This window comes from Danio aesculapii, chromosome 25 (genome assembly GCF_903798145.1).
Source record: "Danio aesculapii chromosome 25, fDanAes4.1, whole genome shotgun sequence".
NCBI classification, from domain to species: Eukaryota; Metazoa; Chordata; class Actinopteri; order Cypriniformes; family Danionidae; genus Danio; species Danio aesculapii.
In genome coordinates, this window is record NC_079459.1 from 2,697,241 (window position 1) to 2,724,934 (window position 27,694).

At 38.4% G+C, this 27,694-nt stretch overlaps 2 protein-coding genes across 2 annotated transcripts in view; one reads left to right on the plus strand and one right to left on the minus strand.

Annotated features, from left to right (window-relative positions):
- The window catches only part of wwp2 (WW domain containing E3 ubiquitin protein ligase 2), a 70,585-nt gene extending 63,896 nt beyond the window's left edge, over positions 1 to 6,689 (minus strand). Inside the window, exons 1-4 of the mRNA XM_056451369.1 lie at positions 6,625 to 6,689; positions 5,935 to 6,034; positions 977 to 1,133; positions 381 to 502 (exon numbers count right to left, since the gene is read on the minus strand). Coding sequence (XP_056307344.1) covers positions 381 to 502; positions 977 to 1,133; positions 5,935 to 6,004 — 349 coding nt within the window. The 5' untranslated portion in view covers positions 6,005 to 6,034; positions 6,625 to 6,689. The remainder of the gene's footprint in view (positions 1 to 380; positions 503 to 976; positions 1,134 to 5,934; positions 6,035 to 6,624) is intronic.
- Positions 6,690 to 11,971: 5,282 nt separating this feature from the next.
- Positions 11,972 to 27,101, plus strand: frs2b (fibroblast growth factor receptor substrate 2b). Its single transcript, XM_056451873.1, is given in 13 exon segments — positions 11,972 to 12,299; positions 17,956 to 18,063; positions 18,401 to 18,489; positions 18,570 to 18,756; positions 21,933 to 22,091; positions 24,387 to 24,556; positions 26,112 to 26,132; positions 26,134 to 26,280; positions 26,282 to 26,509; positions 26,511 to 26,675; positions 26,677 to 26,775; positions 26,777 to 26,944; positions 26,947 to 27,101. Coding segments are annotated over 12 exon segments (1,527 nt in total). The 5' UTR covers positions 11,972 to 12,299; positions 17,956 to 18,032; the 3' UTR covers positions 27,010 to 27,101.
- The last annotated feature ends 593 nt before the right edge of the window (positions 27,102 to 27,694 follow it).

Consider the following 27,694-nt stretch of genomic DNA (forward strand, 5'->3'; position numbering starts at 1 on the left):
TGCTTATGCACATGCATGTTTGTGCATGTGAGTGTGTGTGAAAAAGTGCTAGTGTGAAAGCACCCTTAACGTCATGTCCATTAGTGCATGTGATGTATGCAATAGTTTTATATCAGTTTATATTGGTTACATGGTGGATATTGCGCTCTCTCGCTCTCCGATCTGTGCCACATGACAGAAAACAAATCGGAATTGAGTCACTTGAACCATGCAGCGTAAATTCAGCCATAATCTGTCATTATGTTTCTAAACCAACCAACAGATCTCTGCATCTGTGTGTGCGTGTCTGTAAGAGTTTGTGTATAAGGGTGTCTGTGAGTGCATGTGATAGTGAGCATCCGTTTGTGCTTATGTGTGTGTGTGTTTGTGTTTAAACTCACTCTTGCCATCATGTGTTCGTAGAGTGTCCAGTAAGTCGATGGTGGCGCTGCCCAGAAGCTCCTTCCTCAAAGTGTGACAACTCCACACCTTCAGATCCAGACGACTCTGAGGAGTCACGTTCCTGCACCACACACACACGTTAGGAGAAAAATATATACAAGTCAGTCAAGTATTAGGACTAAGCTGGTCAATTAAGTAAGGCGAGATGCGTTAGTAAACAAACTTGATATGTTATTAATGCATTAGTAAATGCTGAAGAAATATGACTAAGCCTTAGCCAAATGTGAACTAATGAAATCTTGCAGTGTTACCATGAATATGTAAATAAATATGCAAATAACTTCATAATTGAACCTCTATATCTGAATTCACACTTGTTTAAATCACATTCGCTCTCCAGTGTGTTTTTGATATGGCTGAATAAAATACTATTTAATTTATTCAATAAAAGATTCTCCAAAATATTTAGGAAAAGGGAAAGCGTCAATGCAAAATGCTGACTTTTCTGTTTACAGGGGGCAATCAAATGATCATCAGTATTTATAGCACTTAAATAGTACATTCTTTAATGAAATATGATGGCGTGAAGGCTTACAGTGTGAGGTCTTCATTCCACTGCAGCTCGAGGTGTCCGCTGCGTTTGCCTGTCTTCTTGGTCTCGCTGCTCAGACCGTCGGCGGTCACTTCCACAAACGAGCTCAGACGAGAGTGACGATTGGGCAGTTTGGGAGACTGAGGCTTCGCGGACAACACTAGCAGACGAGGAGGAGACAAAAGCACTTCAATGAGAAAGAGAATAGCAATACAACGATAATATAACGTATACTAGGGAGATTTTGAATGCTTGATTCTGATTGGCTGATGAGCATTCTGAGGGGTGCGGTTATTTTCGAATAGACACACAGCTAAAGAACTTCCAGCAGGTTTTGGGTGCTATACAGTTAGGGTTGGAAATCAACAAAACAAAATAATAATAAAGATAAATTGAAAAGGGCGGCACGGCGGCACGGCGGCACAGTGGTTAGCACTGTGGCCTCACAGCAAGAAAGTCACTGGTTCAAGTCCCAGCAGGGCCAGTTGGAGTTTGCATGTTCTCCCCATGTTGGCGTGGGTTTCCTCCACAATCCAAACACATGCGCTATAGGAGAATTGAATAAACTTAAATTGTCCATAGTGTATGAGTGAGTGAGTGAGTGAGTGAGTGAGTGAGTGAGTGAGTGAGTGAGTGAGTGAGAAAGTGAGTGAGTGAGTGAGTGAGTGAGTGAGTGAGTGAGTGAGTGAGTGAGAAAGTGAGTGAGTGAGTGAGTGAGTGAGTGAGTGAGTGAGTGAGTGAGTGAGTGAGTGAGTGAGTGAGTGAGAAAGTGAGTGAGTGAGAAAGTGAGTGAGTGAGTGAGTGAGTGAGTGAGTGAGTGAGAAAGTGAGTGAGTGAGTGAGTGAGTGAGTGAGTGAGAAAGTGAGTGAGTGAGTGAGTGAGTGAGTGAGTGAGAAAGTGAGTGAGTGAGTGAGTGAGTGAGTGAGTGAGTGAGTGAGTGAGTGAGTGAGTGAGAAAGTGAGTGAGAGAGTGAGTGAGTGAGTGAGTGAGTGAGTGAGTGAGTGAGAAAGTGAGTGAGTGAGTGAGAAAGTGAGTGAGTGAGTGAGTGAGTGAGTGAGTGAGTGAGTGAGTGAGTGAGTGAGTGAGTGAGAAAGTGAGTGAGTGAGTGAGTGAGTGAGTGAGTGATTCCCAGTACTGGGTTATGGCTGAAAGGGAATCAAGGGCTGAAAGGGTAAAACATATGCTGGAATAGTTGGTGGTTCATTCCGCTGTGGCGAACTCTGATATAGAAATTAAGCCGAAGGAAAATGAATATATGAATTAATAAATAAAATAAAAAATAATAATAATAATAATCTGCTTTTATTTAAATAATAAAATCGCCTGTGAACTGGTGTTTTTCTAATAAGATACAGCTTTGTGAATGATAATTTTGATGTATTTAGTCTTTAATGTGCTTTTAATATCTTAATTCTAGTCAAAGTAACATTCACGGATGCAAACATAACCTCGAAAACATTGAAGATATTACATTAGAATGTATTGAATGAGTGCTTTTGTTTTAATCAAAGACTTGTCATTGAATAACTTTCGATGGGCTAACATCTGATAAAAATAAATAAAAGCATCTAGGCGGCACGGTGGCTCAGCGTTTGGCACTGTCACCTCAAGACAGTGACTTTCAAGAAGGTCAGACATTTCCAATAGTCTGCAGCCCTAATACCCAAACCAAAATAAAGTTAATGCTACGACGGTCGAAACTCGCATCAAAGCTTAACAGAAGGATTAGAATGGGATGGGGGAGAAACTACAGGAGCAGAAACCTGACACAACCTAATCGAACAGATATCGGTGCATGTGTGAGTGTAGTCTCGTCACTGCGCCGATATCTCTTTGACCAAGCTGTGGATTAAAGCTAATAATATCATAAATAATTTCACTTCATGAGACCTCAGTGTGTCGTCATGAGCCTTGATTATTGATTTAAAATCATTTGTAAGTGTTTATTATTAATCTCAAAAACCGGTCACCATTCACTGCCATTATATGAATCACCAAGCACCACAGATTCAGCTCAAAAACCTTCTTTAATGTTCTTTAATGAAGAGAAAGAGTCACCTAAGATCATCCAAGAGGCCTGTGGGTGAGTAAACAAACAGGAAACTTTCATTTTAGGGGTGAACTATCCCTTTAAGAAGAGTTACGACACACTTTAGCAAGATGGCGCAACATGCTACCCATCAGATTTTGCTGCCAGTGTAAATTTTAATGTAGTGTAATATTAAGCTGTAATATCGCCCCAACCTACCCAATCCCCAACCTCAGAACCATTCAAATACAGTGTTGGTAGCATCATCTGATGGGTAGGATTAAATGTCAGGGCACCGGTCGCTACAACCTGGTCCAGGATAATAATCCTGGCTGTGGATCAAAGTTAATAATAATAATAATATCATAAATAATGTTTAATTTCTTTCACTGACAGATCATTTTGCTTTACAAGACCTCAGCGTGTCATCGGGAGCCACGAATATCGATTTAAAATCATTTGTAAGTGTTTATTATTGATCTCAAAAAATGGTCACCATTCACTCCCATTATATGAATCACCAAGCACCACAGATTCAGCTCAAAAATCTTCTTTAATGGGAAAATGGAAACTAGAACTAAATACCATGATTGAGGAGGAGGTTTGGATTGAGGTATGTGAAGGATGTCAGAAAGAAATTAAGTCAATTATGGAAAAAAAATTGATTGGAAAGTAAAAATGAGGTACTTTAATACTCTTTTTGTAATTTCTACATATGTAAAAAGACCATCTGTTTCTTGGTGTTGGAGAAAATGTGGTAACATTTGAGACCATACCCACATTTTTTGGGACTGTCCTAAGATTAAAAAAGAAATAGATATGATATTATGGCCTGTTTCCACTGAGTGGTACGGTACGGTTCGGTTTGGTACGCTTTTATGGCCGTTTCCACTGTCAAAAAGCGTACCGAACCGAACCGTACCGTACCACTTTTTCAGCACCCTTTCGAAAGGGTACCAAACACGAGAAAGGGTACCAAAAGGCAGAGCCACATGCGCAGCTGAACGCTATTGGTTTACAGAGAGACTTCATTCGCTTACGCAACAAGCCAGAATGAAAACAAAAAACCCGCCATGTTTAAAAAAACACAGCGAGAGATTTTAGCGGAATTATAAATACATATAATAACGGGCCATGGTCGATCTGGGCTCAAACAAACCTTGTCGTCGTCTGGATGAACAGCCACAAAGCCAAGAAGAAGAGCAGATTTACCCTGTGCCCTGTAGTTTTTACGAGCCAGTCTGAGGCGCGAGCGGTTTCGCTTTCTTGCTAGCGCTCGCGCGCGTCTAACATTATATCTGAAATAACAAACTTCATGAGCTGATGATAATAACCTGCGCTTGATTATTGACGTGCTTTTGAAACCCGATCCTGTCAGACACTGACAAACGCGAGAGTGAAGCGTGAAGAAACAAAGGAGAAGCCGTAGAAAAAAGGAGCACATTAAATACGGGCGAAATGTCTACTTTGTGTAGTTCTTTTGTAGTTGGGAACATATCGGAGACTGTAAGGGGCTGTATGTGTTTATATATGTTCATTTATTTAGTTATTTAATATAATTACAGACGTTACAGTAGGCTGTTTCGCACTGTCTTTGATCTGCAGTTATAATCAACTCATGTTCATAGAAAAGTTAGTAATAAACATTTCTACACACGTATTTATGTGTAAGAAGCGTCTGTTTTGTGAGAAGAGCTTCTCATATGATATGTGAGCGACCTGTACAGCTTTATTGTAGACATTTCCTCGAGCTAGAATGACGTCGACTGAAACTTTGTCATACACCACACCCACCAAAAGGGTACCCTTGGTAGTGGAAACACAAGCCTGATAAAGGTGACCCGTACCAAACCGAACCGTACCGTACCGTACCAGTCAGTGGAAACGAGCCATTAGATATAGAAATACCCCTCGATCCAGTTGTGTGCTTACTGGGAGCACGGTCCAAAGAAATGTTTAATGAAAAAAACAAGATTTGTCCTAAGGATATTCTTACTGATTGCAAAAAAATTATAACAATACACTGGATAGAAATTTCTCCAAAGGGGGTTCAGTGGATTCAGAGACTCAAACAGATCTATGTAATGGGAAAAAAAAGGACTCCATGTCTACAAATGAAGACTGATATTTTTCTGAAGAGGTGGAAAAGTATTACAACATACTTAGATATGTATATATAGAGGTTACCTAACTTATCACCAATGTAATTTGAAGTAACTACAATGTAACCTGACGTACAAATGTATCCCGTGAAAAGTAATTATGATGGCAGTACTTTTTATTTATTTATTTTCTTTTAATTTTACATTTCAATTCTTATAATATCATTATTTTTTTATGTATTTCTTCATCTGTACGAGGTTAAATTGTTGGGGAAGGGGTTGCTCTGAAAAAATATATTGAAAAATCTTAAATAAAAAGCTTTAAAAAAAAAAAAAAAGTTCTTTAATGAAGAGAAAGAGCCACCTAAGATCATCCAAGATGCCTGTGGGTGAGTAAACTAACAGGAAACTCTCATTTTTGGGGTGAACTATGCCTTTAAGAAGAGTTACGACACATTAATAAGCACCAAGAACGCACAACTCCATCAATTCATCAGAAATCATTTATGATCTCCATTCCCGTAAGGAATATTCCATCAACCAGGAAATGTGCGCAAATGTGTCCTGACATGATCCAGCATCACACACACACACACACACACACACACACACACACACACACACACACAGAGAGAGAGAGAGAGTTATGCAGTTATTATTCAGCACACATCACCCCCTAGAGGACACAGCGCTCACTGCAAAAACACATGCTGAGGTCTGATGCTGCGGACTGATGCGTCACAGGAGCTGATAAACCGCAAAAGATTAATCAGATCTCCTTATTATTTAAGCTGAAGCAGATTAATCACAAGAAAATCAGGTTTATTTACCTTTCAAGGTCAGCTGTGATTTCTCTATGGCCTGAATGCTGGCAGACTGAGACACACTGGCAGCTGCCATCGTCACATCACATCACATCACATCACAGCCCTGAAATCACAAACATCATCATAATTATCACTTTAATGCTGAATATTAATCATTGGGGGATGATGAAGCATAACATAAACACTCTGACGCGGCATAAACAGTCTGGTGCATCACACACACACACACACATTACAGCTCAATACTGCTAAATTAGCATCAAATTAATAACAGAAATCACCTAAATAGATAAACTATTCTACACTTATTGGTTTTATAATATAATAGAGCAATATTCGATGTCTGTCAGCTTTATATAGCGGTTTCTGGTTTAGCTGAGACGAAAACAAACCACGAATTTAACCTAAATTGCTGTTTACAGCTGGTTATCACCTTATATTTGTGTCCACATGAGAATTAGAAACATATTTGGGGTGAATTAATAATCGTGACCGGTCGTAACGTGTGGTTTAATGTCGCATTATGTGAGAGACAGTGACGCTGTTTGATTAGCCGCTCATCATTCAGGTATCAAAAGTCGCGGTGTTGTTGAAATCGTCGGGGGAAAGCGCGTTATGGACGCGGAGAGGTTTATGCGTGGTTTAATCGGCTTTCTTGTTATTAAAACACATCGGAAATGTTTTGATTCCTACCTTTTATTCGCCGCGAGACTGTGGAGCGCTAACTGTCATTTCCGCTTTAATGTCATGGTCATGTGACTCGCCGTGGAGGATCATGGGTGCAGATTCTTTGTAACATCAGGTTGTTGCTAGAAGCGATACAGCTGCGTCGAGAAGTATTTAATATTTAATAAACTACGCATTAATTGTATTTTATTAATGTTTCCCCCTACCCCAACCCTCACAGTAATGTAAAAACAGTCATTATAAGCAGAAATAATTATATTAATTATTAAAATTACTCACTAAATTGTGTTTTATTAACATCTACAACTATCAAAACCTTCACAATAATGTAAAAACAGTAATTATAAGCAGAAATAATTATATTATTTATTAAATTACTGATTAAATTGTGTTTTATTAACATCTACAACTATCAAAACCTTCACAATAATGTAAAAACAGTAATTATAAGCAGAAATAATTATATTATTTATTAAATTACTGATTAAATTGTGTTTTATTAACATCTACAACTATCAAAACCTTCACAATAATGTAAAAACAGTAATTATAAGGAGTAGTTATATTATTTATTAAATTACTGATTAAATTGTGTATTATTAACATCTACAACTATCAAAACCTTCACATTAATGTAAAAACAGTAATTATAAGCAGAAATAATTATATTATTTATTAAAATTACTCATTAAATTGTGTTTTATTAACGTCTACAACTATCAAAACCTTCACAGTAATGTAAAAACAGTAATTATAAGGAGAAATAATTATATTATTTATTAAAATTACTTATTAAATTGTGTTTTATTAATGTCTACAACTATCAAAACCTTCACAGTAATGTAAAAACAGTAATTATAAGGAGAAATAATTATATTGTTTATTAAAATTACTCATTAAATTGTGATTTATTAACGTCTACCCCTATCCCAACCCTTACAGTAATGTAAAATATTTAATTATTGTTGTTCAGTTCCACAAAAGCTATTCTATATTGATGTGAGTATCCACAGCTGTATCTCTTCTAGACTTCACTGTAGCATCATTTGGTGATTAGTAACTTTTACATTCTTAAATAGAGATTTTTTTAAAAAAATAAAAACTGTAAGGAAATTAATAATAAAGTTACAATAAAGTTGACCTTCTGTAGTAATTATTCACCAAAATATATAACAAAAATGAATTGCTCTGCCTTTCTTCTTCTGGATTCAACTGTAAACTTCTTAAGACTCGTCATTTTAGTGAAGTCTTTAATTTGTGATGTATCACTGGGTGTCATTCTTGCTTGTTTATTGTTTTTACTGTTATTGGGGTTTTATTATGCTAGTTGTTATTCTGTTTTTGCTTAAATTCTTATTTTTGTTTTGTATACTTTGTAATTATGAATAAAATGTATTATTATTAATTTACAGTATAAGCCAAGTGCATTGTAATTGTAATACCAAAAAATTAACAGCAGTCATACTTTACCTTTTTTCGGTGGATTAGTAATTTAAAAGCAGTAGCTCATTACAGCGCACAACACATTAAATGCAAGAATACAATACATTACATTTAAAAGTAACTTTCCCCATCACTGCCTGTCTGATTTGTGTATAAACAACATCTGTTCAAGGCCACACTGCTCAGCCATGACAGGTTTTTTTTCACGATTTCTCTCTCTTTACTGTCTTGTACTTTTAAAGTCAGCATGAAATCGAAACGCGCTCTTCTTTTTGTATATGTAAATAGTAGTGCACTTTCTTAGTTTGTAAAAATGTCTTTGCGCTTAAAATATTTCATCAAATAAAACCTCTTCCTCTTCGAAACGACTTCACTTTTGGTCACATGGAATGCCTTTTGGGCGGGGCTAGCAGTCATTCAGGGTGGGACTATCAGATTTTAAGGTGGGGCTATCAGTCCTTTAGGGTGGGGCTATCAGTCATTTAGGGCAGGACAATCAGTAATTTAAGGTGAGGCTATGAATCATTTAGGGAAGGACTATCAGTCCTTTAGGATAGGACTATCAGTCAATTAGGGCGGGACTATCAGTCATTTAGGGCAGGACTATCAGTCATTTAGGGCGGGACTATCAGTCATTTAGGGCAGGACTATAATTCATTTAGGGCAGGACAATGAGTAATTTAAGGTGAGGCTATGAATCATTTAGGGCAGGACTATCAGTCCTTTAGGATGGGACTATCAGTCATTTAGGGCGGGACTATCAGTCCTTTAGGATGGGACTATCAGTCATTTAGGGCGGGACTATCAGTCCTTTAGGATGGGACTATCAGTCATTTAGGGCAGGACTATCAGTCATTTAGGGCGGGACTATCAGTCATTTAGGGCGGGACTATCAGTCATTTAGGGCGGGACTATCAGTCATTTAGGGCGGGACTATCAGTCATTTAGGGCAGCACTATCAGTCATTTAGGGCAGGACTATCAGTCATTTAGGGCAGGACTATCATACATTTAGGGCAGGACTATCAGTCATTTAGGGCGGGACTATCAGTCATTTAGGGCGGGACTATCAGTCATTTAGGGCAGGACTATAATTCATTTAGGGCAGGACTATCAGTCATTTAGGGCAGGACTATCATACATTTAGGGCAGGACTATCAGTCATTTAGGGCAGGACTATAATTCATTTAGGGCAGGACTATCAGTCATTTAGGGCAGGACTATCATACATTTAGGGCAGGACTATCAGTCATTTAGGGCGGGACTATCAGTCATTTAGGGCGGGACTATCAGTCATTTAGGGCAGGACTATAATTCATTTAGGGCAGGACTATCAGTCATTTAGGGCAGGACTATCATACATTTAGGGCAGGACTATCAGTCATTTAGGGCGGGACTATCAGTCATTTAGGGCAGGACTATCAGTCATTTAGGGCAGGACTATCAGTCATTTAGGGCGGGACTATCAGTCATTTAGGGCAGGACTATCAGTCATTTAGGGCAGGACTATCAGTCATTTAGGGCAGGACTATCAGTCATTTAGGGCGGGACTATCAGTTTTAAGACGGGGCTGTCTGTCTTTTGGGGCGGGACTATCATACATTTAGGGCAGGACTATCAGTCATTTAGGGCGGGACTATCAGTCATTTAGGGCAGGACTATCAGTCATTTAGGGCGGGACTATCAGTCATTTAGGGTGGGACTATCAGTCATTTAGGGCAGGACTATCAGTCATTTAGGGCGGGACTATCAGTCATTTAGGATGGGACTATCAGTCATTAAGGGCAGGACAATCAGTAATTTAAGGTGAGGCTATGAATCATTTAGGGCAGGACTATCAGTCATTTAGGGCAGGACTATCAGTCATTTAGGGCGGGACTATCAGTCATTTAGGGCAGGACTATCAGTCCTTTAGGATGGGACTATCAGTCATTTAGGGCGGGACTATCAGTCATTTAGGGCAGGACTATCAGCCATTTAGGGCAGGACTATCAGTCATTTAGGGCGGGACTATCAGTTTTAAGACGGGGCTGTCTGTCTTTTGGAGCCGGACTATCATACATTTAGGGTGGGGCAATCAGTTCTTCAACGTGGGGCTGCCGGTCCTTTAGGGCAGTGGTTCTCAAACTTTTAAACCCGCGACCCCCATTGTAAGATCGTCAAGAACTCGCGACCCCCCACTACCAAAGCATATACAAACAATAAAAATAGCTTTTTTTTAAGCTGTTCACAATATTTTAACTATATTTACTATAGATTACAGGGCTCGAAATTAACATTTTTGCTTGGTAACACTGGTGCTTCTAACTTTAAAAATGTAGACGCACTAGCCAAAATTTAGTGGCTCCCACCAATTATCGCACTGTTACTACAAGTTTTATAAACACATTTAATGCATTTGAAAATCAACACTAATCAAAACTAACAAGCAAAAAAATAAATATGCATGCGTGAGGAAAATATGTCTCAATGAAATCCCGTTATCACAAGAAAAGACATTTTTATAACATAATTGAGTGACCAAAAGATACACGGACGGATATCCCAAAAGATATCCCACAGACTTTACAGTGAATGCTAGTTATTTTCATAGCAGACTTGAAGCCAATGGAGGTCTTTTATCCACTCTTCAATAAGTATAGCTGGTGGATTAACATTCAGCACATGATCAGTAATCAGATGTGCCAATATTTGTAGCTTTAGGTGTTTCTAAGACAAAATCTGTCGGTGTTGTTTTCATTCTCTCGTCTTCAGCGCTTTACATTTTCGCGGTTGTAGCTCCTGTCATCTGAAGACAGGAGGCGTTGACTGAGTGATTGACAGCTTATTTTAACCAATCATTCGTGTTCAGTTCTTAGAGCAGTGGGCCAATAAGAAGAGCGCGAAGGCGGGGCAAGCGTTGAAGGCTTTGTTTACTGCGGCAAGTTGACATGACAACAGTTTTAAACTGTTCCTGAGCGCTGCGTTCCAAGTACAAAGATGCATTCTGCCCGAATGTGTCCTAAATACTTTATGAATCAGTAATATCTTTTTAAAAATCTGAAAATATTAACTTTCACTTGTAATACTGAAAAATATTTATTATAATCACTGAAAATTACACAATTTTTAAATAACTCTCGCGACCCCTTGAAATTATTCTGCGACCCCCGCAGGGGTCGCGACCCCCAGTTTGGGAACCACTGCTTTAGGGTAGGACTATCAGTCCTTTAGGGCAGAACTATTAGTAATTTAGGGCGGGACTATTAGCTTTTAGGGCGGGGCTATCTGTCTTTTGGGGAGGGACTATCAGATATTTAGGGCGGGGCAATCAGTTCTTCAAGGTGGGGCTGCCAGTCCTTTGGGGCGGGACTATCAGTTCTTTAGGGCCGGGCTATCATTCATTTGGGGCGGGGTTATCAGTTTTTTAGGGTGAAGTTGTCAGTGCATTAAGACGCTAATATCAGTTCCTTTCTGCACTGCTTTCGTCTATCATTCTTTTGTTTAGTTTTTTTAATGCTTATATTGGAAATTATTGGCTTAAATGGAAATGGAGATAAATATTTTTATTGATTTATGTATGTTTAACTTTAACTGGAGTGATGTTAAAACGAAAAAGTCCTAATGAAATATATATCCCAAAACAACTAGCAACCATTAAAATGTACTGGCTGCAATGGGTAGGATTGGACGGTATAAAGGTTTCAATGAAATTTGAAGTGAAAACCATTAGACTATTCTGTGTTGGTTCTATATATGTTTTCCAGCAGGGTGAGAGTAGATGTATGTGTATTGAACAGGTGTCTGGGTGTTTTATTTCGTCCTATGGCTGTAGTTTTGGGCCCTCTAGACCACCCGTGATCCTGAAGAGCCTCCGAATCATGTAACCCACGTAAAATGACTTACACGCACGCATGCGCAGTGCGCCCCAGCCTAATGCTAACGCTACCACACACTGATTTGCAGCGGCCCCAGATAGCAACAAAATAAACCCGCAAATAACTTTAACTGCGAATTCACACTTTAATGTGAACTGCAACTTTACATCATTATACGCTATGGTGGGCGGTTAAACCTGCTTTATGCTGTTAGCGTGCGGCTACGGGGCGAAAGAGGGAAGATTATTTTGGCGCTCGGTCCGACTTGTGCTAGTTTGGCTAATGTTTCTATCTCTTCATAAAGTTAACACGTAAAACTTGTGATAATATGTGGAATATCAAACGATGAAAAACACCCATCCTGACTGACCACGAGCTAATCGTAAGTATTTCCCCTCAGTTTATGTAAGAGAGTTTGTTTATTTAGCTAGTCTTATCAGCTGTGTGTGTTAGCTGGGCTAAGTTAATCCAGTTCAGTAGATGCGTTCAATAGAGACGTGAATGACACTACAAATGTGAGTCTGTCTAAACTTTATGTGTATTTTTTTAACGATTTGTTGAGTGTTTTATTATGTTTTCACTTTGTGTCTTGTCATTTGGTCAATGTTTATCTTTTAAGTTTCGTGTTGAGTTAACTTGAATGTATTAAGTTGAAGTGAAACTATCGCAACTGAAGTACATAGTTTGCTCCTTCACCGCTCATTAATAAAGTTAATAGTTATTATTTTACAGAAATAATAGGAGTAACTGCAAAATATGTCTTAGACAGATAATCCCTGTGTCATAATCCGTAAAATATCAAATAATTTGGCCTTTTTATGACTAGGTGTCAAAATGTCATATGACAAAACACACAACGTAATATTATTTTATGAAAATAAAGTCATTTTAAAATATGTATTTAGCTTTTGTTGTTAAATTAAATAAACATTACATGTGAAAACCGTCATTTTTCATTTATTTCTGGGTGCTATTTTGGTGTCTGCATCAAATAAAATGAGCAGAAGCGGTTTAATAAATGTAGAAAACATATTAAATGAAAGTTAAGTTTCTATTTCACTATTTCTAATGATTTTGTCAAGATTAAATGTTAATTGTGGGTTAAATAATGTTATGTAGCATAACATATATTAGGGATGCTCCGATCAGGATTTTTGCAGCCGATACAGAGAACCGATTCCTTGTCATGGTGATCGGCTGATACTGATTCTGATTCTTTAAGATTTATGGTACAAGTGACTCAATTCTGATTTTTTTTTCTCTCATGTGGCACAGATCGGATATGGCCCATGTACATGTAAGCAAGAAGAAATCACATGGATTCTGACTCAAATCAGATTCAGACCTTGTTCATATGTGGAAATTTATCCGATGTGAATCAGATCTGTGCCCTCGAGTCAAATTTTTTCAAAATAAGACCAAAACACATTATACATCATAGGGTTGGGCGATGTTGGCAACGTACAATGTCTAATGTGAAACATTGCGATGGACGATGGCGTCGTCGCCATTGGGGAATTAATTATTTATGAATAATTCATTCATTCATAACGAATTATTTATTTGTAGCCCACTGTTTCAACTACCTGACCCGCATGGTCTTTGATTTACCCATAAATAAATATAGATAAGTTACACACAAATTAGCACCTGTCAATCACTTTTTCCACAGGACTCTGGTGTGTCTAGAGTGTAAGCAGGTAGATCGGATTTTCACCTGTCAATGCGTGTCATTAAAAACCAAAGATAATGACGTCAACTTTGACGCTTTCATTTCAGAACAGACTTCAGCAGAGTCCCAAACCTTAAATCTCATACACGAGGATTAAAAACAGCTTTTATATTGTTATGTAGCACAAATATTTAAGCATGTTAACGAGAGAGCGTAATATTGACCACTTAAACAATATAAACTACAATAAAACTGGCATACGTCACATGCATAAATCACGCCATGGATGTTACATTAAGATGCCTACTGGTTTAAAAAGGCCTAGATTAAAAGATGGCGGCCAAATGAGAACGTTTCTGTCATAAACTATAGCAAAACAGCTTATCAAGAAGAATAAAAAAAAATGTAAACCGTACAAACAGATTAAAAGCAGACAATCGAGTTACTTTTAAATGATGATGTAAGCAGAAATAGCATACAGTCACAATCAGAATTGACCATCAAGATCTGCAGTGTAAATGCAGCCTATATAACTTTGCCATCGCATAAATACAATTACCCTTTAAGAATGAGATCTCGCCTTACCTAAGATAATAAGTGAAGGATGTTGCATACATGTAATGGTCAGAAGCAGCTTCACAAAAAAAAAAAAAAAACAGATAAAAGAATGGTAAGTAAAATGGCTAACAATACAATTTGGAAACATTGCTCATGTGTTGTAGCGCTGCTGATTTATAGCAGCACTTGTGCATCTTCCTCTGTCTGTAAACTCGTACACACACTTGCGATCGGTTCGTGAGATCGACCAGATCAACAAGAACCGATTGAGACGTAAAATATGGGATTAACGGCCGATACTGATCTCTGGCGATCTCTTTACGAGTCACTTTTAAAAGATGATGTAAGCAGGTCAGCAAAAAAATAGCATACAGTCACAATCAGAATTGACCACTAAGATCTGCAGTGTAAATGCAGCCTATATAACTTTGCCATCGCATAAACACAATTACACTTTAAGAATGAGATCTCGCCTTACCTAAGATAATAAATAAAGGATGTTGTATACATGTAATGGTCAGAAGCAGCTTCACAAAAAAAAAAAATAAATAAATAAATAAATAAAACAGATAAAAGAATGGTAAGAAAAATGGCTAACAATACAATTTGGAAACATTGCTCATGTGTTGTAGCCCTGCTGATTTATAGCAGCGCTTGTGCATCTTTCTCTGTCTGTAAACTCGTACACACACACTTGCGATCGGTTCGTGAGATCGACCAGATCAACAAGAACCGATTGAGACGTAAAATATGTGATTAACAGCCGATCCGGATCTCTGGCAATCGATTAGAGCATCTTTAACATATATTATTATAGTAATATAATTATAGTAATAAATGACGACATACTTGACCTGTAACTGTTAAAATATAGAAAGGAATACGTCATCATGTATATTTAATATGATTGAAAACATCAAATAATTATTATTCTAAATGTTTAATTTTGCCATATAAACTATTGTCGAACTGAATGAGATTTTATTTGTTGTAAATCACTGTAATAAATTATATAAAACCTTTTAAGGTATTGCAAATATACATCTGTGTAGATCTGTGGCACAAATGTTTCGCTGTATTGTAATCGCGAAGCTTAAGAAGTATCCGCGAAAATGTCTGCATTCGGAATTGTCTTGTTTTTCCTCATTTTCTTATGGAAGTTTTAGATCAAAGGTGATAATCCTTATTGTGTAATGCGTTCTAATGTCATGGTATGTAAAGCGCGAGTGTGAGAAGAGCATTGCTTTATGAAAATATTTCAGGAATGTTTCATTTTCTAAACCGTTTTATCCATTAAGATAACTCAACTCTTCTGCCAGAGGCTTGTTCTCAGAACTTTAAAGTAAATGCAGCAAAATTCATTATTTGCAACAACAACAACAACAAAATAAAAATAGACAGAAGTGGAAAAACTAGATGTTAATAAGCAATTTAAACAAGCATCAGAGATGTGTGTGTCTCTTTTTCGTGTGTGCAAGAAAACCACAGGGAAAGAGGAACAGGTTTTGACTGATTCATGTTGCCAGATCTTGCAAAAATAAATGAATTTATTTTTTCAAAGTCAGACTAAAACACATTAAACATCATGAACTACAAAAACAAGTTCACTTTATTAGCTACAGGCTAAACAACAAGCCTGAAGATGTTTAGAATAAGTGGACATGGCAACACTGACACAGTCTTACAAACAAACAATAGATTTGTTCAAATTGGTGAACATAAGGAGTGTTGGTTTGTTGTATTACCACTTTGTTAAAAAAATAGCAGATACCAATGATGCAAGATGGTTACCGCAGTGTGTCTTCATAGTTCATTTAGCAATGAGACTGTTGGTTTGGTAATATTTGTTCATTTTTACTACACGCTACTTCTGGCATAGTATATAATAAAAATATAGATTCTAGCAATATCGGCATAGAAAATATAAATGTTTCATTTCATGTAGGTTTTATTACACAATGGAACTACAGAAGACTCCATCTCTAAATAGGAAAATGATCAAAACTCCTTTTTTGAAAATTTTGAATGAAATGCTAATGGTCTAATCTGATTCAATTCATTATGCTAAGCTAAGCTAAAAGTGACCCCGCCAGAACCAGAAATCGGCTGAATGTATATATAATAAATGGTTCAAGCCAACTGTTTATCTCGACAAGACTTGTAAAAAAGGTGTAGTGTTCCTTTAAGGTATTATATGTCATGAATATAAGCAATCAGCTATGAGGAGAAATTAAAAGTTGTCAAGCAAAAAGTGTTTACAATATTATAGAAAGACGAGGGAACTTTACAGCATTATTACAAGTAGTGATGAGTTAATTTAAACATAGGATTAAATTAAACCATTTGGTTAAATGCAATGTATACTGTATATGCAAATATTTAAATGTTTTTAAAAGTGAAATGAGATTGGATTACATAATTTAGTGTTCGTTAAAGGCTCTTTTTACTTCTGCGTGATCAGCGTGACCCACGACGTCTGCCTTGCGCATAGCCATGCATTTATACTTCTGCATGCTGTTTGTGTTGCTCTGCTTTACCACTTCCGAAAAGCTAGCTAGCAGTAGGTTTTTATGTTCCTCTGTGTTGAGTTTCTACATGGGTGTTTGGTTTTTTCCGAATGCTACCTTATTGTATAAGTAGCTAAAACTCGATCCATCGGAGGCGGGATCTGGCGGATGTGCAACAACATTAATTATAAGGTAAACACAAAACAAGGTCCGTCTATAGCTACATCATGGGACTCGACACTTGTAAACACTCGCTTCAACCAGTTCGCACGGCTCTCAGCACCGCCTACACTCATCACAGCTACCAAGCCGACCAACAACAAAGCTTGCGTTATACGTCGTTGCATTGTGTAGTTAAATTTTTTTTTAGAGGTGTGTGTCTACATCAGTCACGGTAAGGGCTATGCAGCCATGCGAAGGCTGCGCCGGAGCATACGCTTGACTCAGAACTATAAATCAGCCTTAAGGCACTGGGTCGAGCTAAATTCTCTTTTGATTATATGTGCCTATAGTTTGACCCTCTGATTGGTGGAAATTTGGTACAGAATTGTGGGTAATGTAGTTTTCTACCACATTTTATGCTGTTAAACAAATATAAAAAACTCATTGGATGTCAGGTTTTAGTTTTAGATTTAAGTTATTTTTTATTAATTCCATATGAAGAAAATTAATCTAGTTTGCGTACACAGGCGATAATTTATAGCGTAATGCTTGCGTTGAAATATATTTTTCACACCTGAAATTTTTAAAACAAAAGGCCATACGTTGTTTATCGTGGATGGAGATATTATGGGTAGAATAAGCCAGGAAATCCCAACTGCAATTGTTGTAGTTGAGGTGTAAATTGACTTTTATTTTGTAAACGCCACTGTACATATAAGACTAGCTATCAATTTAGACATCATGAATTGATTTGATGCTGATTCACGAATCACAATGTGTTTTTGATTCAGTTCTTGATTCAATTCTCTTCGCTAAAGAGATAATATCATCATTTATTCTTCCTTCACCCGTTTCAAACCTTTAAGTTCTTCTGTTGAACACTGAAGAAGATATTTTGAAGAAAGCCGAAAATCACTGACTTCAATTGTATTGTTTTTTTACTGTATTGTCCTACTGTGGACGTCAATGGTTACAGGTTTTAAACTTTCTTTAGAATATCTTTCATGTTCAATCTATAACCTCTTGAGGAGGAGTAAATAGTGAGTCAATTTTCATTTCTGAGTGAACTATCCCTTTAAGTCATCCGTACTATATATGAAAAGGATCTTATTTGCTTTATTTATTTTTCTTTGTTATAGTATTGCCTCAGACGCAGCTCTCACATCTGAAAACCCTTTCTACATTAAGAGAATGACTGTTTGCTTTAGGCTGGGGAATGAACCAGGAACCCTGGTGGCTGGATCTGGGTAAGAAGAACTGTTTATTTATTTATTTATTTATTTATTGTGTTTAATATTGACTAAAGCATTATTGCCAATTTATTGTAGACAGAAAGTGTTGTGTAGAATGTATCAGAGATGATTATTATGATGGACCAATGGTGGCTCAAAGATGTTTAGGAGACAAAATAACTGAAATGAACTTCGTTTTGGTCGTATTTTGTGCAAAATTGCATCATTTCAGTTTTTTATTTTATTTTATTTTATTTGAATTATATAGTTTCCACATCCCTACCTTAAGACTGTGTTATTAAAAGTATTGTTAGGATCTGAATAAAGCGCTGAATTATGTCTTGTTTTAAAGGAATCAAATGGTCTGAAGAAGCCATGGGAAGCTGTTTTAGCTGTCCAGATAAAGAATCAATCCCTGACAATCACCAGAGCAAATTTAAGGTCAGTGTTTTCCACATTAGATTGAGATGATGTTGAGTGTGTTTTGTTCATGTTGAGATCTGCTCTGACGGTGTTTGCAGGTGGTGAATGTGGATGATGACGGGAACGAGCTGGGAGCAGGAATCATGGAGCTGACGGAGGACGAGCTGGTCCTTCGCACGCGCAAATGTGATGCTGTCAAGTGGCCTTACCTGTGCCTGCGACGCTATGGCTACGACTCCAATCTCTTTTCGTTTGAGAGCGGCCGCCGCTGCCAGACCGGTCAAGGTAAAGCTGAAACCTCGTGTTCTGAAAATGTCAGCAAGAAAAGCATGTTTGGTAGAGTTAGCTGTATTTAGCAGAGCCATTTACTGAAATTCAGCTATTTGAAGGCTTCCCAAGTAAAGTCTGAGCTTTTGGTTATTAATGTGCAACTGTTCACATTTGAACCCAATGCTTTCGAAAGGATGAGCGAGCGTTTGCATGCTTGATCAGGTAAGTCCAGCTTGATGTGCTCCCAACCTTCATGGCCAGATTTACTAAACAGGTCATTAGTGTGTAATCGCAATTCCATGAAAAAGTATCAAGAGTGTAAAACCTGGCAGTGATTGTATTACCAGGGTTTGATTGAAAGGCATAGAATGTAATTTTTAGCTTAGAGCGCCATCGGTTGTTAAAACTAGCCTAGAGCGCCATCGGCTGTTAAAACTAGCCTAGAGCGCCATCGGCTGTTAAAGCTAGCCTAGAGCGCCATCGGCTGTTAAAACTAGCCTAGAGCGCCGTCGGCTGTTAAAACTAGCCTAGAGCGCCGTCGGCTGTTAAAACTAGCCTAGAGCGCCGTCGGCTGTTAAAACTAGCCTAGAGCGCCGTCGGCTGTTAAAACTAGCCTAGAGCGCCGTCGGCTGTTAAAACTAGCCTAGAGCGCCGTCGGCTGTTAAAACTAGCCTAGAGCGCCGTCGGCTGTTAAAACTAGCCTAGAGCGCCGTCGGCTGTTAAAACTAGCCTAGAGCGCCGTCGGCTGTTAAAACTAGCCTAGAGCGCCGTCGGCTGTTAAAACTAGCCTTGAGCGCCGTCGGCTGTTAAAACTAGCCTTGAGCGCCGTCGGCTGTTAAAACTAGCCTAGAGCGCCGTCGGCTGTTAAAACTAGCCTAGAGCGCCGTCGGCTGTTAAAACTAGCCTAGAGCGCCGTCGTCTGTTAAAACTAGCCTAGAGCGCCGTCGGCTATTAAAAATAGCCTAGAGCGCCGTCGGCTGTAAAACTATCCTGTTAAAACTAGCCTGTTAAAACTAACCTGTTAAAACTAGCCTAGAGCGCCATCGGCTGTTAAAAGTAGCCTATAGCGGCTGCTAAATGCCGCTCTATGCTATTTTCTAGGCTAGTACTTTTGTACCGACAACAAACCAAGTTCAATTCCTAACTTGAGGTCTTTTAGCTGAACTTACCCTCTGCTGTTTAAAACTAGCCTGGAGCCCATTTGCTGCTTAAATCTAGCCTAGAGCGCCATCTGTTGCTTAAATCTAGCCTAGAGCGCCATCTGTTGTTTAAAACTATCCCAGAGTGCCATCTGCTGTTTATATGTTGCCTAGAGCGCCATCTGCTGTTTAAAACTATTCCAGAGCCTAGTCTGCTGTTTAAAACTAGCCCAGTGAACCATCTGCTGTTCGCAATTGACACAGAATTGGTTTCTCAAACTAATTTTTTGCCACCACTGTAATAAATCGCTAAAACTTTTTGTTTAGTTTTTGTTTAGATTTTTAAGTTTATTTAGTTCATGTCTGAAGAGTCTTTGCGATTCAGAATTTTGTCATTTCAAGTCTATGGGATTTTTGGTAGATTTAATCGTCATTTTTAGGAAAACCGTAAGTTTGAGTGGATAGAAAAGATATAGCCCAATAGCTCAGAACATTGTGGAGGTCTGACCCAAGTTTGGTGGTTATAGTTTGAAAGCTGTAGGAGGAGTTGCAAGTCAAGCAATGTCTTAGTGGTTAGTGCGTCGATACATACTTTAGCACCGAGATGCTCACGGCAACTCGAGTTCGATTTCCAACTTGAGGTCCTTTGCTGATCTTTACCATCTGTCTCTGCTCCCCTTGATTTTCTGTCAAAAACTCTTCACTATCCCATCCATTAAAGATTAAAACCACTAAAAATTGTCATTAAAAAGCCTAGAGCGCCATCTGCTGTTCACAATTGACACAATCGATTTCTTAAATGATTTTTTTGCCACAACTGTAATAAATCGATAAAGCTTAAAGTGTTTTTGTTTAGATTTTCAGATTGTATTGACGATGTTTAATCTAAAGGCATAAAATGTCATTTTCACCACTAAAGGGCACACATTCACAACAAACAAAGGCATATTTCGATGACGTCATGACTGAGTGTGGAAATCACGAGAGTTGTGGTCTTGAAAATATCATTGTCATGTGAATGTGTCAATTTTCCTGCAAAAATCATATTGATGGATGAGCTAAAGTATTCAACACATGTTATTATGGTAGTTTGAAGCTAAAAACAGTTAAAAGCTGTGAAATAAGACCACTGAAGTGTTGTCAAAAGTATCCCAATTGGTACTGAAGTTTTAAAAATGTCCATTTAATTTGAGCATGTTCAAACCCTCCCTGATTGGCCATTGTGTTCACTGCTCAACAGAAATTACTGTGATTGGCTGAGTGGTGAACTGATGACCTTCTTGGCCAATCACAGTCATTTCTGTTAAGCATGTTGTTAAACACAATGGCCAATCAGCTTTCAAATGTTAGAAAATGGATGTTTTTTTAAATTTCAGTACCGATTTGCACAAAACTCGATACTTTTGACAACGAAACACTGAAGCAATTTCTAATGAGATGAGCGCGACTGAATCACATTTGGGTTTTTTGCGAACTTGCGAACGAAGATTAGCCTCATGTTAGGATGGAAACTCGACTGGAGTTGATGCTTTGTACTTTAAAGATGGTGATTTTGTTTATTTGTTTGTGACGTACTCCATAACACCAACTCGTATTTTAAAAAAAATAACAATTACGACATCATCATAGACCTCAAATATCACAGCCCCCTGTTGACTATCATAAACCTTAATAAAATGTCTTGCATTATTCATTTTAATACTGTTCTTGCGAGTTTTGCATCTAAAATTCAGCTTTTTACGCACATACAATAGCAAATTTTAATGCTAGCTTTTCATTTTTAATCATAGAAGAAAATGTGCGGACGCAAGCTGTAAGTAAATCTGGCCCTGATTTACATTGCAGACCCTTGTAGGATTAGCAATTGTTGACCTTCCTGATAAAAACCTAAATAATGCTACATGTTTTTGTCATGTGTGTTCGTATGTCCATCAGTAGGTTTATTCACTAGAGTGTAGTGTTATTATTCTCGTATGCCATCATCTTGCAAAAGATAGTGCCTCTTCTGTTCTTTGTTGGTCTTTCAGCTGCGTTTTTGTTCACGTTCTACAGGGATATTTGCCTTCAAGTGTTCACGTGCTGAAGAGATCTTCAACATGCTGCAGGACATCATGCATAACAACAGCATCAGCGTGGTGGAGGAGCCGGTGTTCGAGCCCACGCTCACTCAAGCTGAACCAGATCCTCCTCTCACACCACACACACCAACCAGTACGTCTGTGCTTCATTAGTACATCAGCATGTGTTTACATTAACCTTGTGAAAGAAAAGGCAAATTACATGACTCTGAATGCACTTGCGCTCTTATATCATATTTAAGGTTAAGAACAAGCCTAGAGCACCATCTGCTGTTTAAAAATAGCCTAGAGCGCCATCTACTGTTTAAATCAAGCCTAGAGCGCCATCTGCTGTTTAAAAATAACCTAGAGCGCCATCTACTGTTTAAATCAAGCCTAGAGCGCCATCTGCTGTTTAAAATAACCTAGAGCGCCATCTACTGTTTAAAATCAAGCCTAGAGCGCCATCTGCTGTTTAAAAATAACCTAGAGCGCCATCTACTGTTTAAATCAAGCCTAAAGCGCCATCTGCTGTTTAAAAAATAACCTAGAGCGCCATCTACTGTTTAAAAATAACCTAGAGCGCCATCTGCTGTTTAAAATAACCTAGAGCACCATCTACTGTTTAAAAATAACCTAGAGCGCCATCTACTGTTTAAAAATACCTAGAGCGCCATCTGCTATTTAAAAATAACCTAGAGCGCCATCTACTGTTTAAAAATAACCTAGAGCGCCATCTACTGTTTAAATCAAGCCTAGAGCACCATCTGCTGTTTAAAAATAACCTAGAGCGCCATCTGCTGTTTAAAAAATAACCTAGAGCGCCATCTACTGTTTAAATCAAGCCTAGAGCGCCATCTGCTGTTTAAAAATAACCTAGAGCACCATCTGCTATTTAAAAATAACCTAGAGCGCCATCTACTGTTTAAAAATAACCTAGAGCGCCATCTGCTGTTTAAATCAAGCCTAGAGCGCCATCTACTGTTTAAAAATAACCTAGAGCGCCATCTACTGTTTAAATCAAGCCTAGAGCGCCATCTGCTGTTTAAAAATAACCTAGAGCACCATCTGCTATTTAAAAATAACCTAGAGCGCCATCTACTGTTTAAAAAATAACCTAGAGCGCCATCTACTGTTTAAATCAAGCCTAGAGCACCATCTACTGTTTAAAAATAACCTAGAGTACCATCTGCTGTTTAAATCAAGCCTAGAGCGCCATCTACTGTTTAAAATAACCTAGAGCGCCATCTACTGTTTAAAAATAACCTAGAGCACCATCTGCTGTTTAAATCAAGCCTAGAGCGCCATCTGCTGTTTAAAAATAACCTAGAGCGCCATCTACTGTTTAAAAATAACCTAGAGCTCCATCTGCTGTTTAAAAATAACCTAGAGCGCCATCTACTGTTTAAATCAAGCCTAGAGCGCCATCTGCTGTTTAAATAACCTAGAGCGCCATCTACTGTTTAAATCAAGCCTAGAGCGCCATCTGCTGTTTAAAAATAACCTACAGCGCCATCTACTGTTTAAATCAAGCCTAGAGCGCCATCTGCTGTTTAAAAATAACCTAGAGCGCCATCTACTGTTTAAAATCAAGCCTAGAGCCCCATCTGCTGTTTAAAAATAGCCTAGAGCGCCATCTACTGTTTAAATCAAGCCTAGAGCGCCATCTGCTGTTTAAAAATAGCCTAGAGCGTCATCTACTGTTTAAATCAAGCCTAGAGCGCCATCTGCTGTTTATAAATAACCTAGAGCGCCATCTACTGTTTAAAAATAACCTAGAGCGCCATCTGCTGTTTAAAAATAACCTAGAGCGCCATCTACTGTTTAAATCAAGCCTAGAGCGCCATCTGCTGTTTAAAAATAACCTAGAGCGCCATCTACTGTTTAAATCAAGCCTAGAGCGCCATCTGCTGTTTAAAAATAACCTAGAGCGTCATCTACTGTTTAAATCAAGCCTAGAGCGCCATCTGCTGTTCACAATTCGATTTCAGAATCGATTTCTAAAACGTTTTAAAAGTGTTTTTTGCTTAGATTTTCAGTTTAGGTTAAAGTTTGAAGAGTCTTTGCGGTTCAGAATTCTGTCATTTCAGGTCTGTTAGGTTTTTGGGAGTTTTAATCGTCAGTTTTAGGAAAACCGTAAGTTCGATTGGTTAGAAAAGACATATCACAATAGCTCAGAACATTCTGCAGGTCTGACCCAAGTTCCGGTGGTTATACTGTGAAAGCTGTAGGAGGAGTTACAAGTCAAGCCATCATAAACATTCAGCATGCACAACCGAACTGTGAAACACATATTTGGTTTTTCAGAGTTGAGATTTAATACAGACATTGTTTTGGAAATCATTGACTTGCTCTGAAATTGCGATCTGTACACCTGTCAAAATGTTAGTTACTAATAAGATTTTACAAAGAAGGTTTATTTAGTGTATTTGTATGTTTCCTTCTTCAGCTCCTGGCAGCATGCTCCCTGCTCTCCCGAACGGCAGCTTACGGTACCCTTCTCTTGGCGACGCTCCCTCTCACACCTCCAGCCGGCATCCGTCTGTCGGGAGCTCATGTCTGCCTTCACTGGGCGAGGAGTCCACACACCCTTTGTTAGCTGCGGAGGAGGCTGTAAGGGTAGGAAAATAATGACACTTATTTAACATCAATAAATACAATTGTTAATAAGTACAGCTGATGTCGGGTAGTTTGAACCAGCCGTAAATGTTTTATGGGAACTCGGTCACCCTAAATGAACTACAAACAAACTTTTCTCCCCATCAACTATTCTCCCATCACTTCCAATTAAAAGTGAATGAAGTATAACTACTGATCACTGGCCACAACAAGGTGTTACTTATTATAACTGTCTCCTTAGGTCAAATTTGGGTCCATTTGATTGGGAAGGGATTGCTAAAACTTAAAAAAAACGAGTAACACTTTCTAATAAGGGAAAAACATTTTGCTAATGCTTTTAGATATGATAAACATTTTTATGATAAACACATGTGCGTCTATTGATTTGCATTTTTAAAAAAAATCATCTAAAAAGTGAACATCCTTTTGATTTGTATTATCATGTACTGTAGGTAATTATTTATTTGAATTTTTTTTTTTTTTTAAGTTTATTTATTTATTTTTTATTAATTTACTACTATTATTATTTTATTATTTTTATTTATTTATTTACTATTATTAACAATATTTTCAATTTTGCTATACTTTTATTTATTCCTGTTGTAATTGTATTTTAATTTTATTTGTTTGCTAATGTATTTCGGCGGCAATGTTCAAAAATGGGGGGAAAGTTACAACTTTAAATGTACAAAATGTTTTGTTAAAGCTTGAGAAAATCATCACAAATAAATGTTAAAAAAATAAAAAAAAGTGAACATCCTTGGAAGTAAATTTTTAGAGATGTTTCTCATTCTAAAATTAGTAGTTTTAAAGTTTCATTTTATATATGTAGGTTTTATGAATTTCGCAGTCCTACATTATAAATTCAAGAGAATCATATTCACTTAATTCATTTTAAAAGGGTTAAAGCAGGCATGTCCAAGCTCGGTCCTGGAGGGCCGCTGTCCTGCAAAGTTTAGTTCCAACCCCAATCAGACACACCTGGGCTAGCTAATCAAGCACTTACTAGGCTTTCTAGAAACATCCGTGCAGGTGTGTTGAGGCAAGTTGGAGCTAAAATCTGCAGGACACCGGCCCTCCAGGACCGAGTTTGGACACCCCTGGGTTAAAGGGGATCGTTCATAATCTATTCTTCCTTGAGTGGTTCCAGACCAAAGTTGCTTTACTCAAGTGAACACAAAGATGCACAGGTGAAAAGATATTTTGAAGATTATTTCTTCAAAATATCTTCTTTTGTGTTCAACAGAAAGAAACAACAAGTAAAGGGTGGGCAAGTGATAACAGAATTTTCATTTTTTTGGTGAATAATCCTTTTACTACTGGTATTTCTAAGATTTTATGTTGCTATACAGTTTTATATAGTGTATACATGATTTTTACTATGATTTTAACTTTAAATTACAAATAATTTCTAGTTTATTAACAAAAAAGGAGTAAACCCTGCAATAACATGTTAATAATATGTTTAAACTGGGTAAAATGTCACATCACTATTTTGCCTTAAGCATGTCTTACATTACGTATTATAATATTATATTATATCACATCTCCTCAGGGTCACACATATGTGAACACACAGCGGTCTGCTGGATCAGCACAGCCCCAGTGTTTCAGATGCTCCGGCAGAACTGAACGCCTCCTCGCCCGACGGAGAGGAAACCGTCTCTCAGGAGGCTCCGGATCCGGGCCCTCGAGTGCAGCTGGAGCCAGAAGGCGTGCGCTTCCATCCTGGGCCCGACGCCAGTGCAGAGGCAGCGGCAAAAAGAAGCAAACCAGAGCACAGTAGCCGAAGGAGCAACAAACGGCAGCATCGTTTCACAGCCTAAAAACACAGACGAAGAAATCACTAAAACCTAACGACCCTCTCCTGAAGTGTCCGCACTCACCCGCCGTCGCTCTCGTCCTCCGCCTCTCACTCCTGACGTTAACGCTAATAACTCTGCTCAGCGGAGAAACCGCTTTGCTAGACTATGAAAATCTCCCGGCTCTCCCGCCGTTAAGGGAACACCCGAAAGGCGGCTCCGAGGACGAGGATCAGCCAATAAATGGCTTCCAACACCACCGGCAGTACAGTCCCGACCCCACTCACTACTACATCAACACCGAAAACGTGACGGCGGCCGCTTAGCGCTAATAAAGTGGAGTCGGCCCGCTGGCGGGACCGATCCACACCAACGTTTTTCAACTTCGACTTCCGCCGGCCGTGCCTAGACGTCCACCAGACTGAACTACATCGAGGTGGAGACCGAAACGGAGAACTCCAGCAACCCTCAGACCCCAAAAACGCCCACTTCTCCGCTGCCGCAAACGCCACACCCGCCAGGACGGAGCTGTACGCGGTCATCGGACGTGGAGCGAACGGCTGCCATGTCCAACCTGCAGAAAAGCACTGCCCCCGTTACGACGGCACCTCCAGAAAAACTCGCCACAACAGTGTTGATCTGCCCATGTGAGACACTCCTGTTTGCCCAAATTCGTTCGTACAATTCAGATTTGGTCGTAACATTCATGTAGTCGAAAAAAAAAAGAGTGAGACGTCGAGAGAATTTTAACCCGCTCGCCCATATACCTTCATTTTTATTCCTATGGTAATATACTACTACTATTCTTACACTCGTTTTTTTTCAGTGCTGTTTATTATGTTAATAACAATGGTTGGACGACATTCCCGCGGGTCCATTCCGTATACGGTACAAATCAGTATTACTGATCGTATGTTTTTGTTTTCTTATTTACCCTTTATCAAGTTGACTAAGTTGTTTTTTTTTTAAATCTGTATCTAAAGATAACTACACACACTACGTTTTGATTTTGTTTGTTTTGTTTTTTGGCTTCGTATAGTAGATTTCAATACTTGGCACAATAAAAGTCTATTTTGTTTGAGTGAGGTTTCGTGACGTGCTTTGTCTGTCGTAAATATGGCTTTTGTGGTCAGGGGTCTGTTCCTCCAATGCTATCTCACGTCAATTCGTAACTTTTTGATTTCGTGGTTAATTCGTAGGAATTTGTACAATCTCATTCGTATAATTTAGCATGATTTGCTCATCCCCCAATGACGGTTGGATTTAGGGGCGGGTTTGGTGCCACGCCTCCTTTTTAAAATCGTACATTTTTATGACAAAACGTAAATAGTTACAT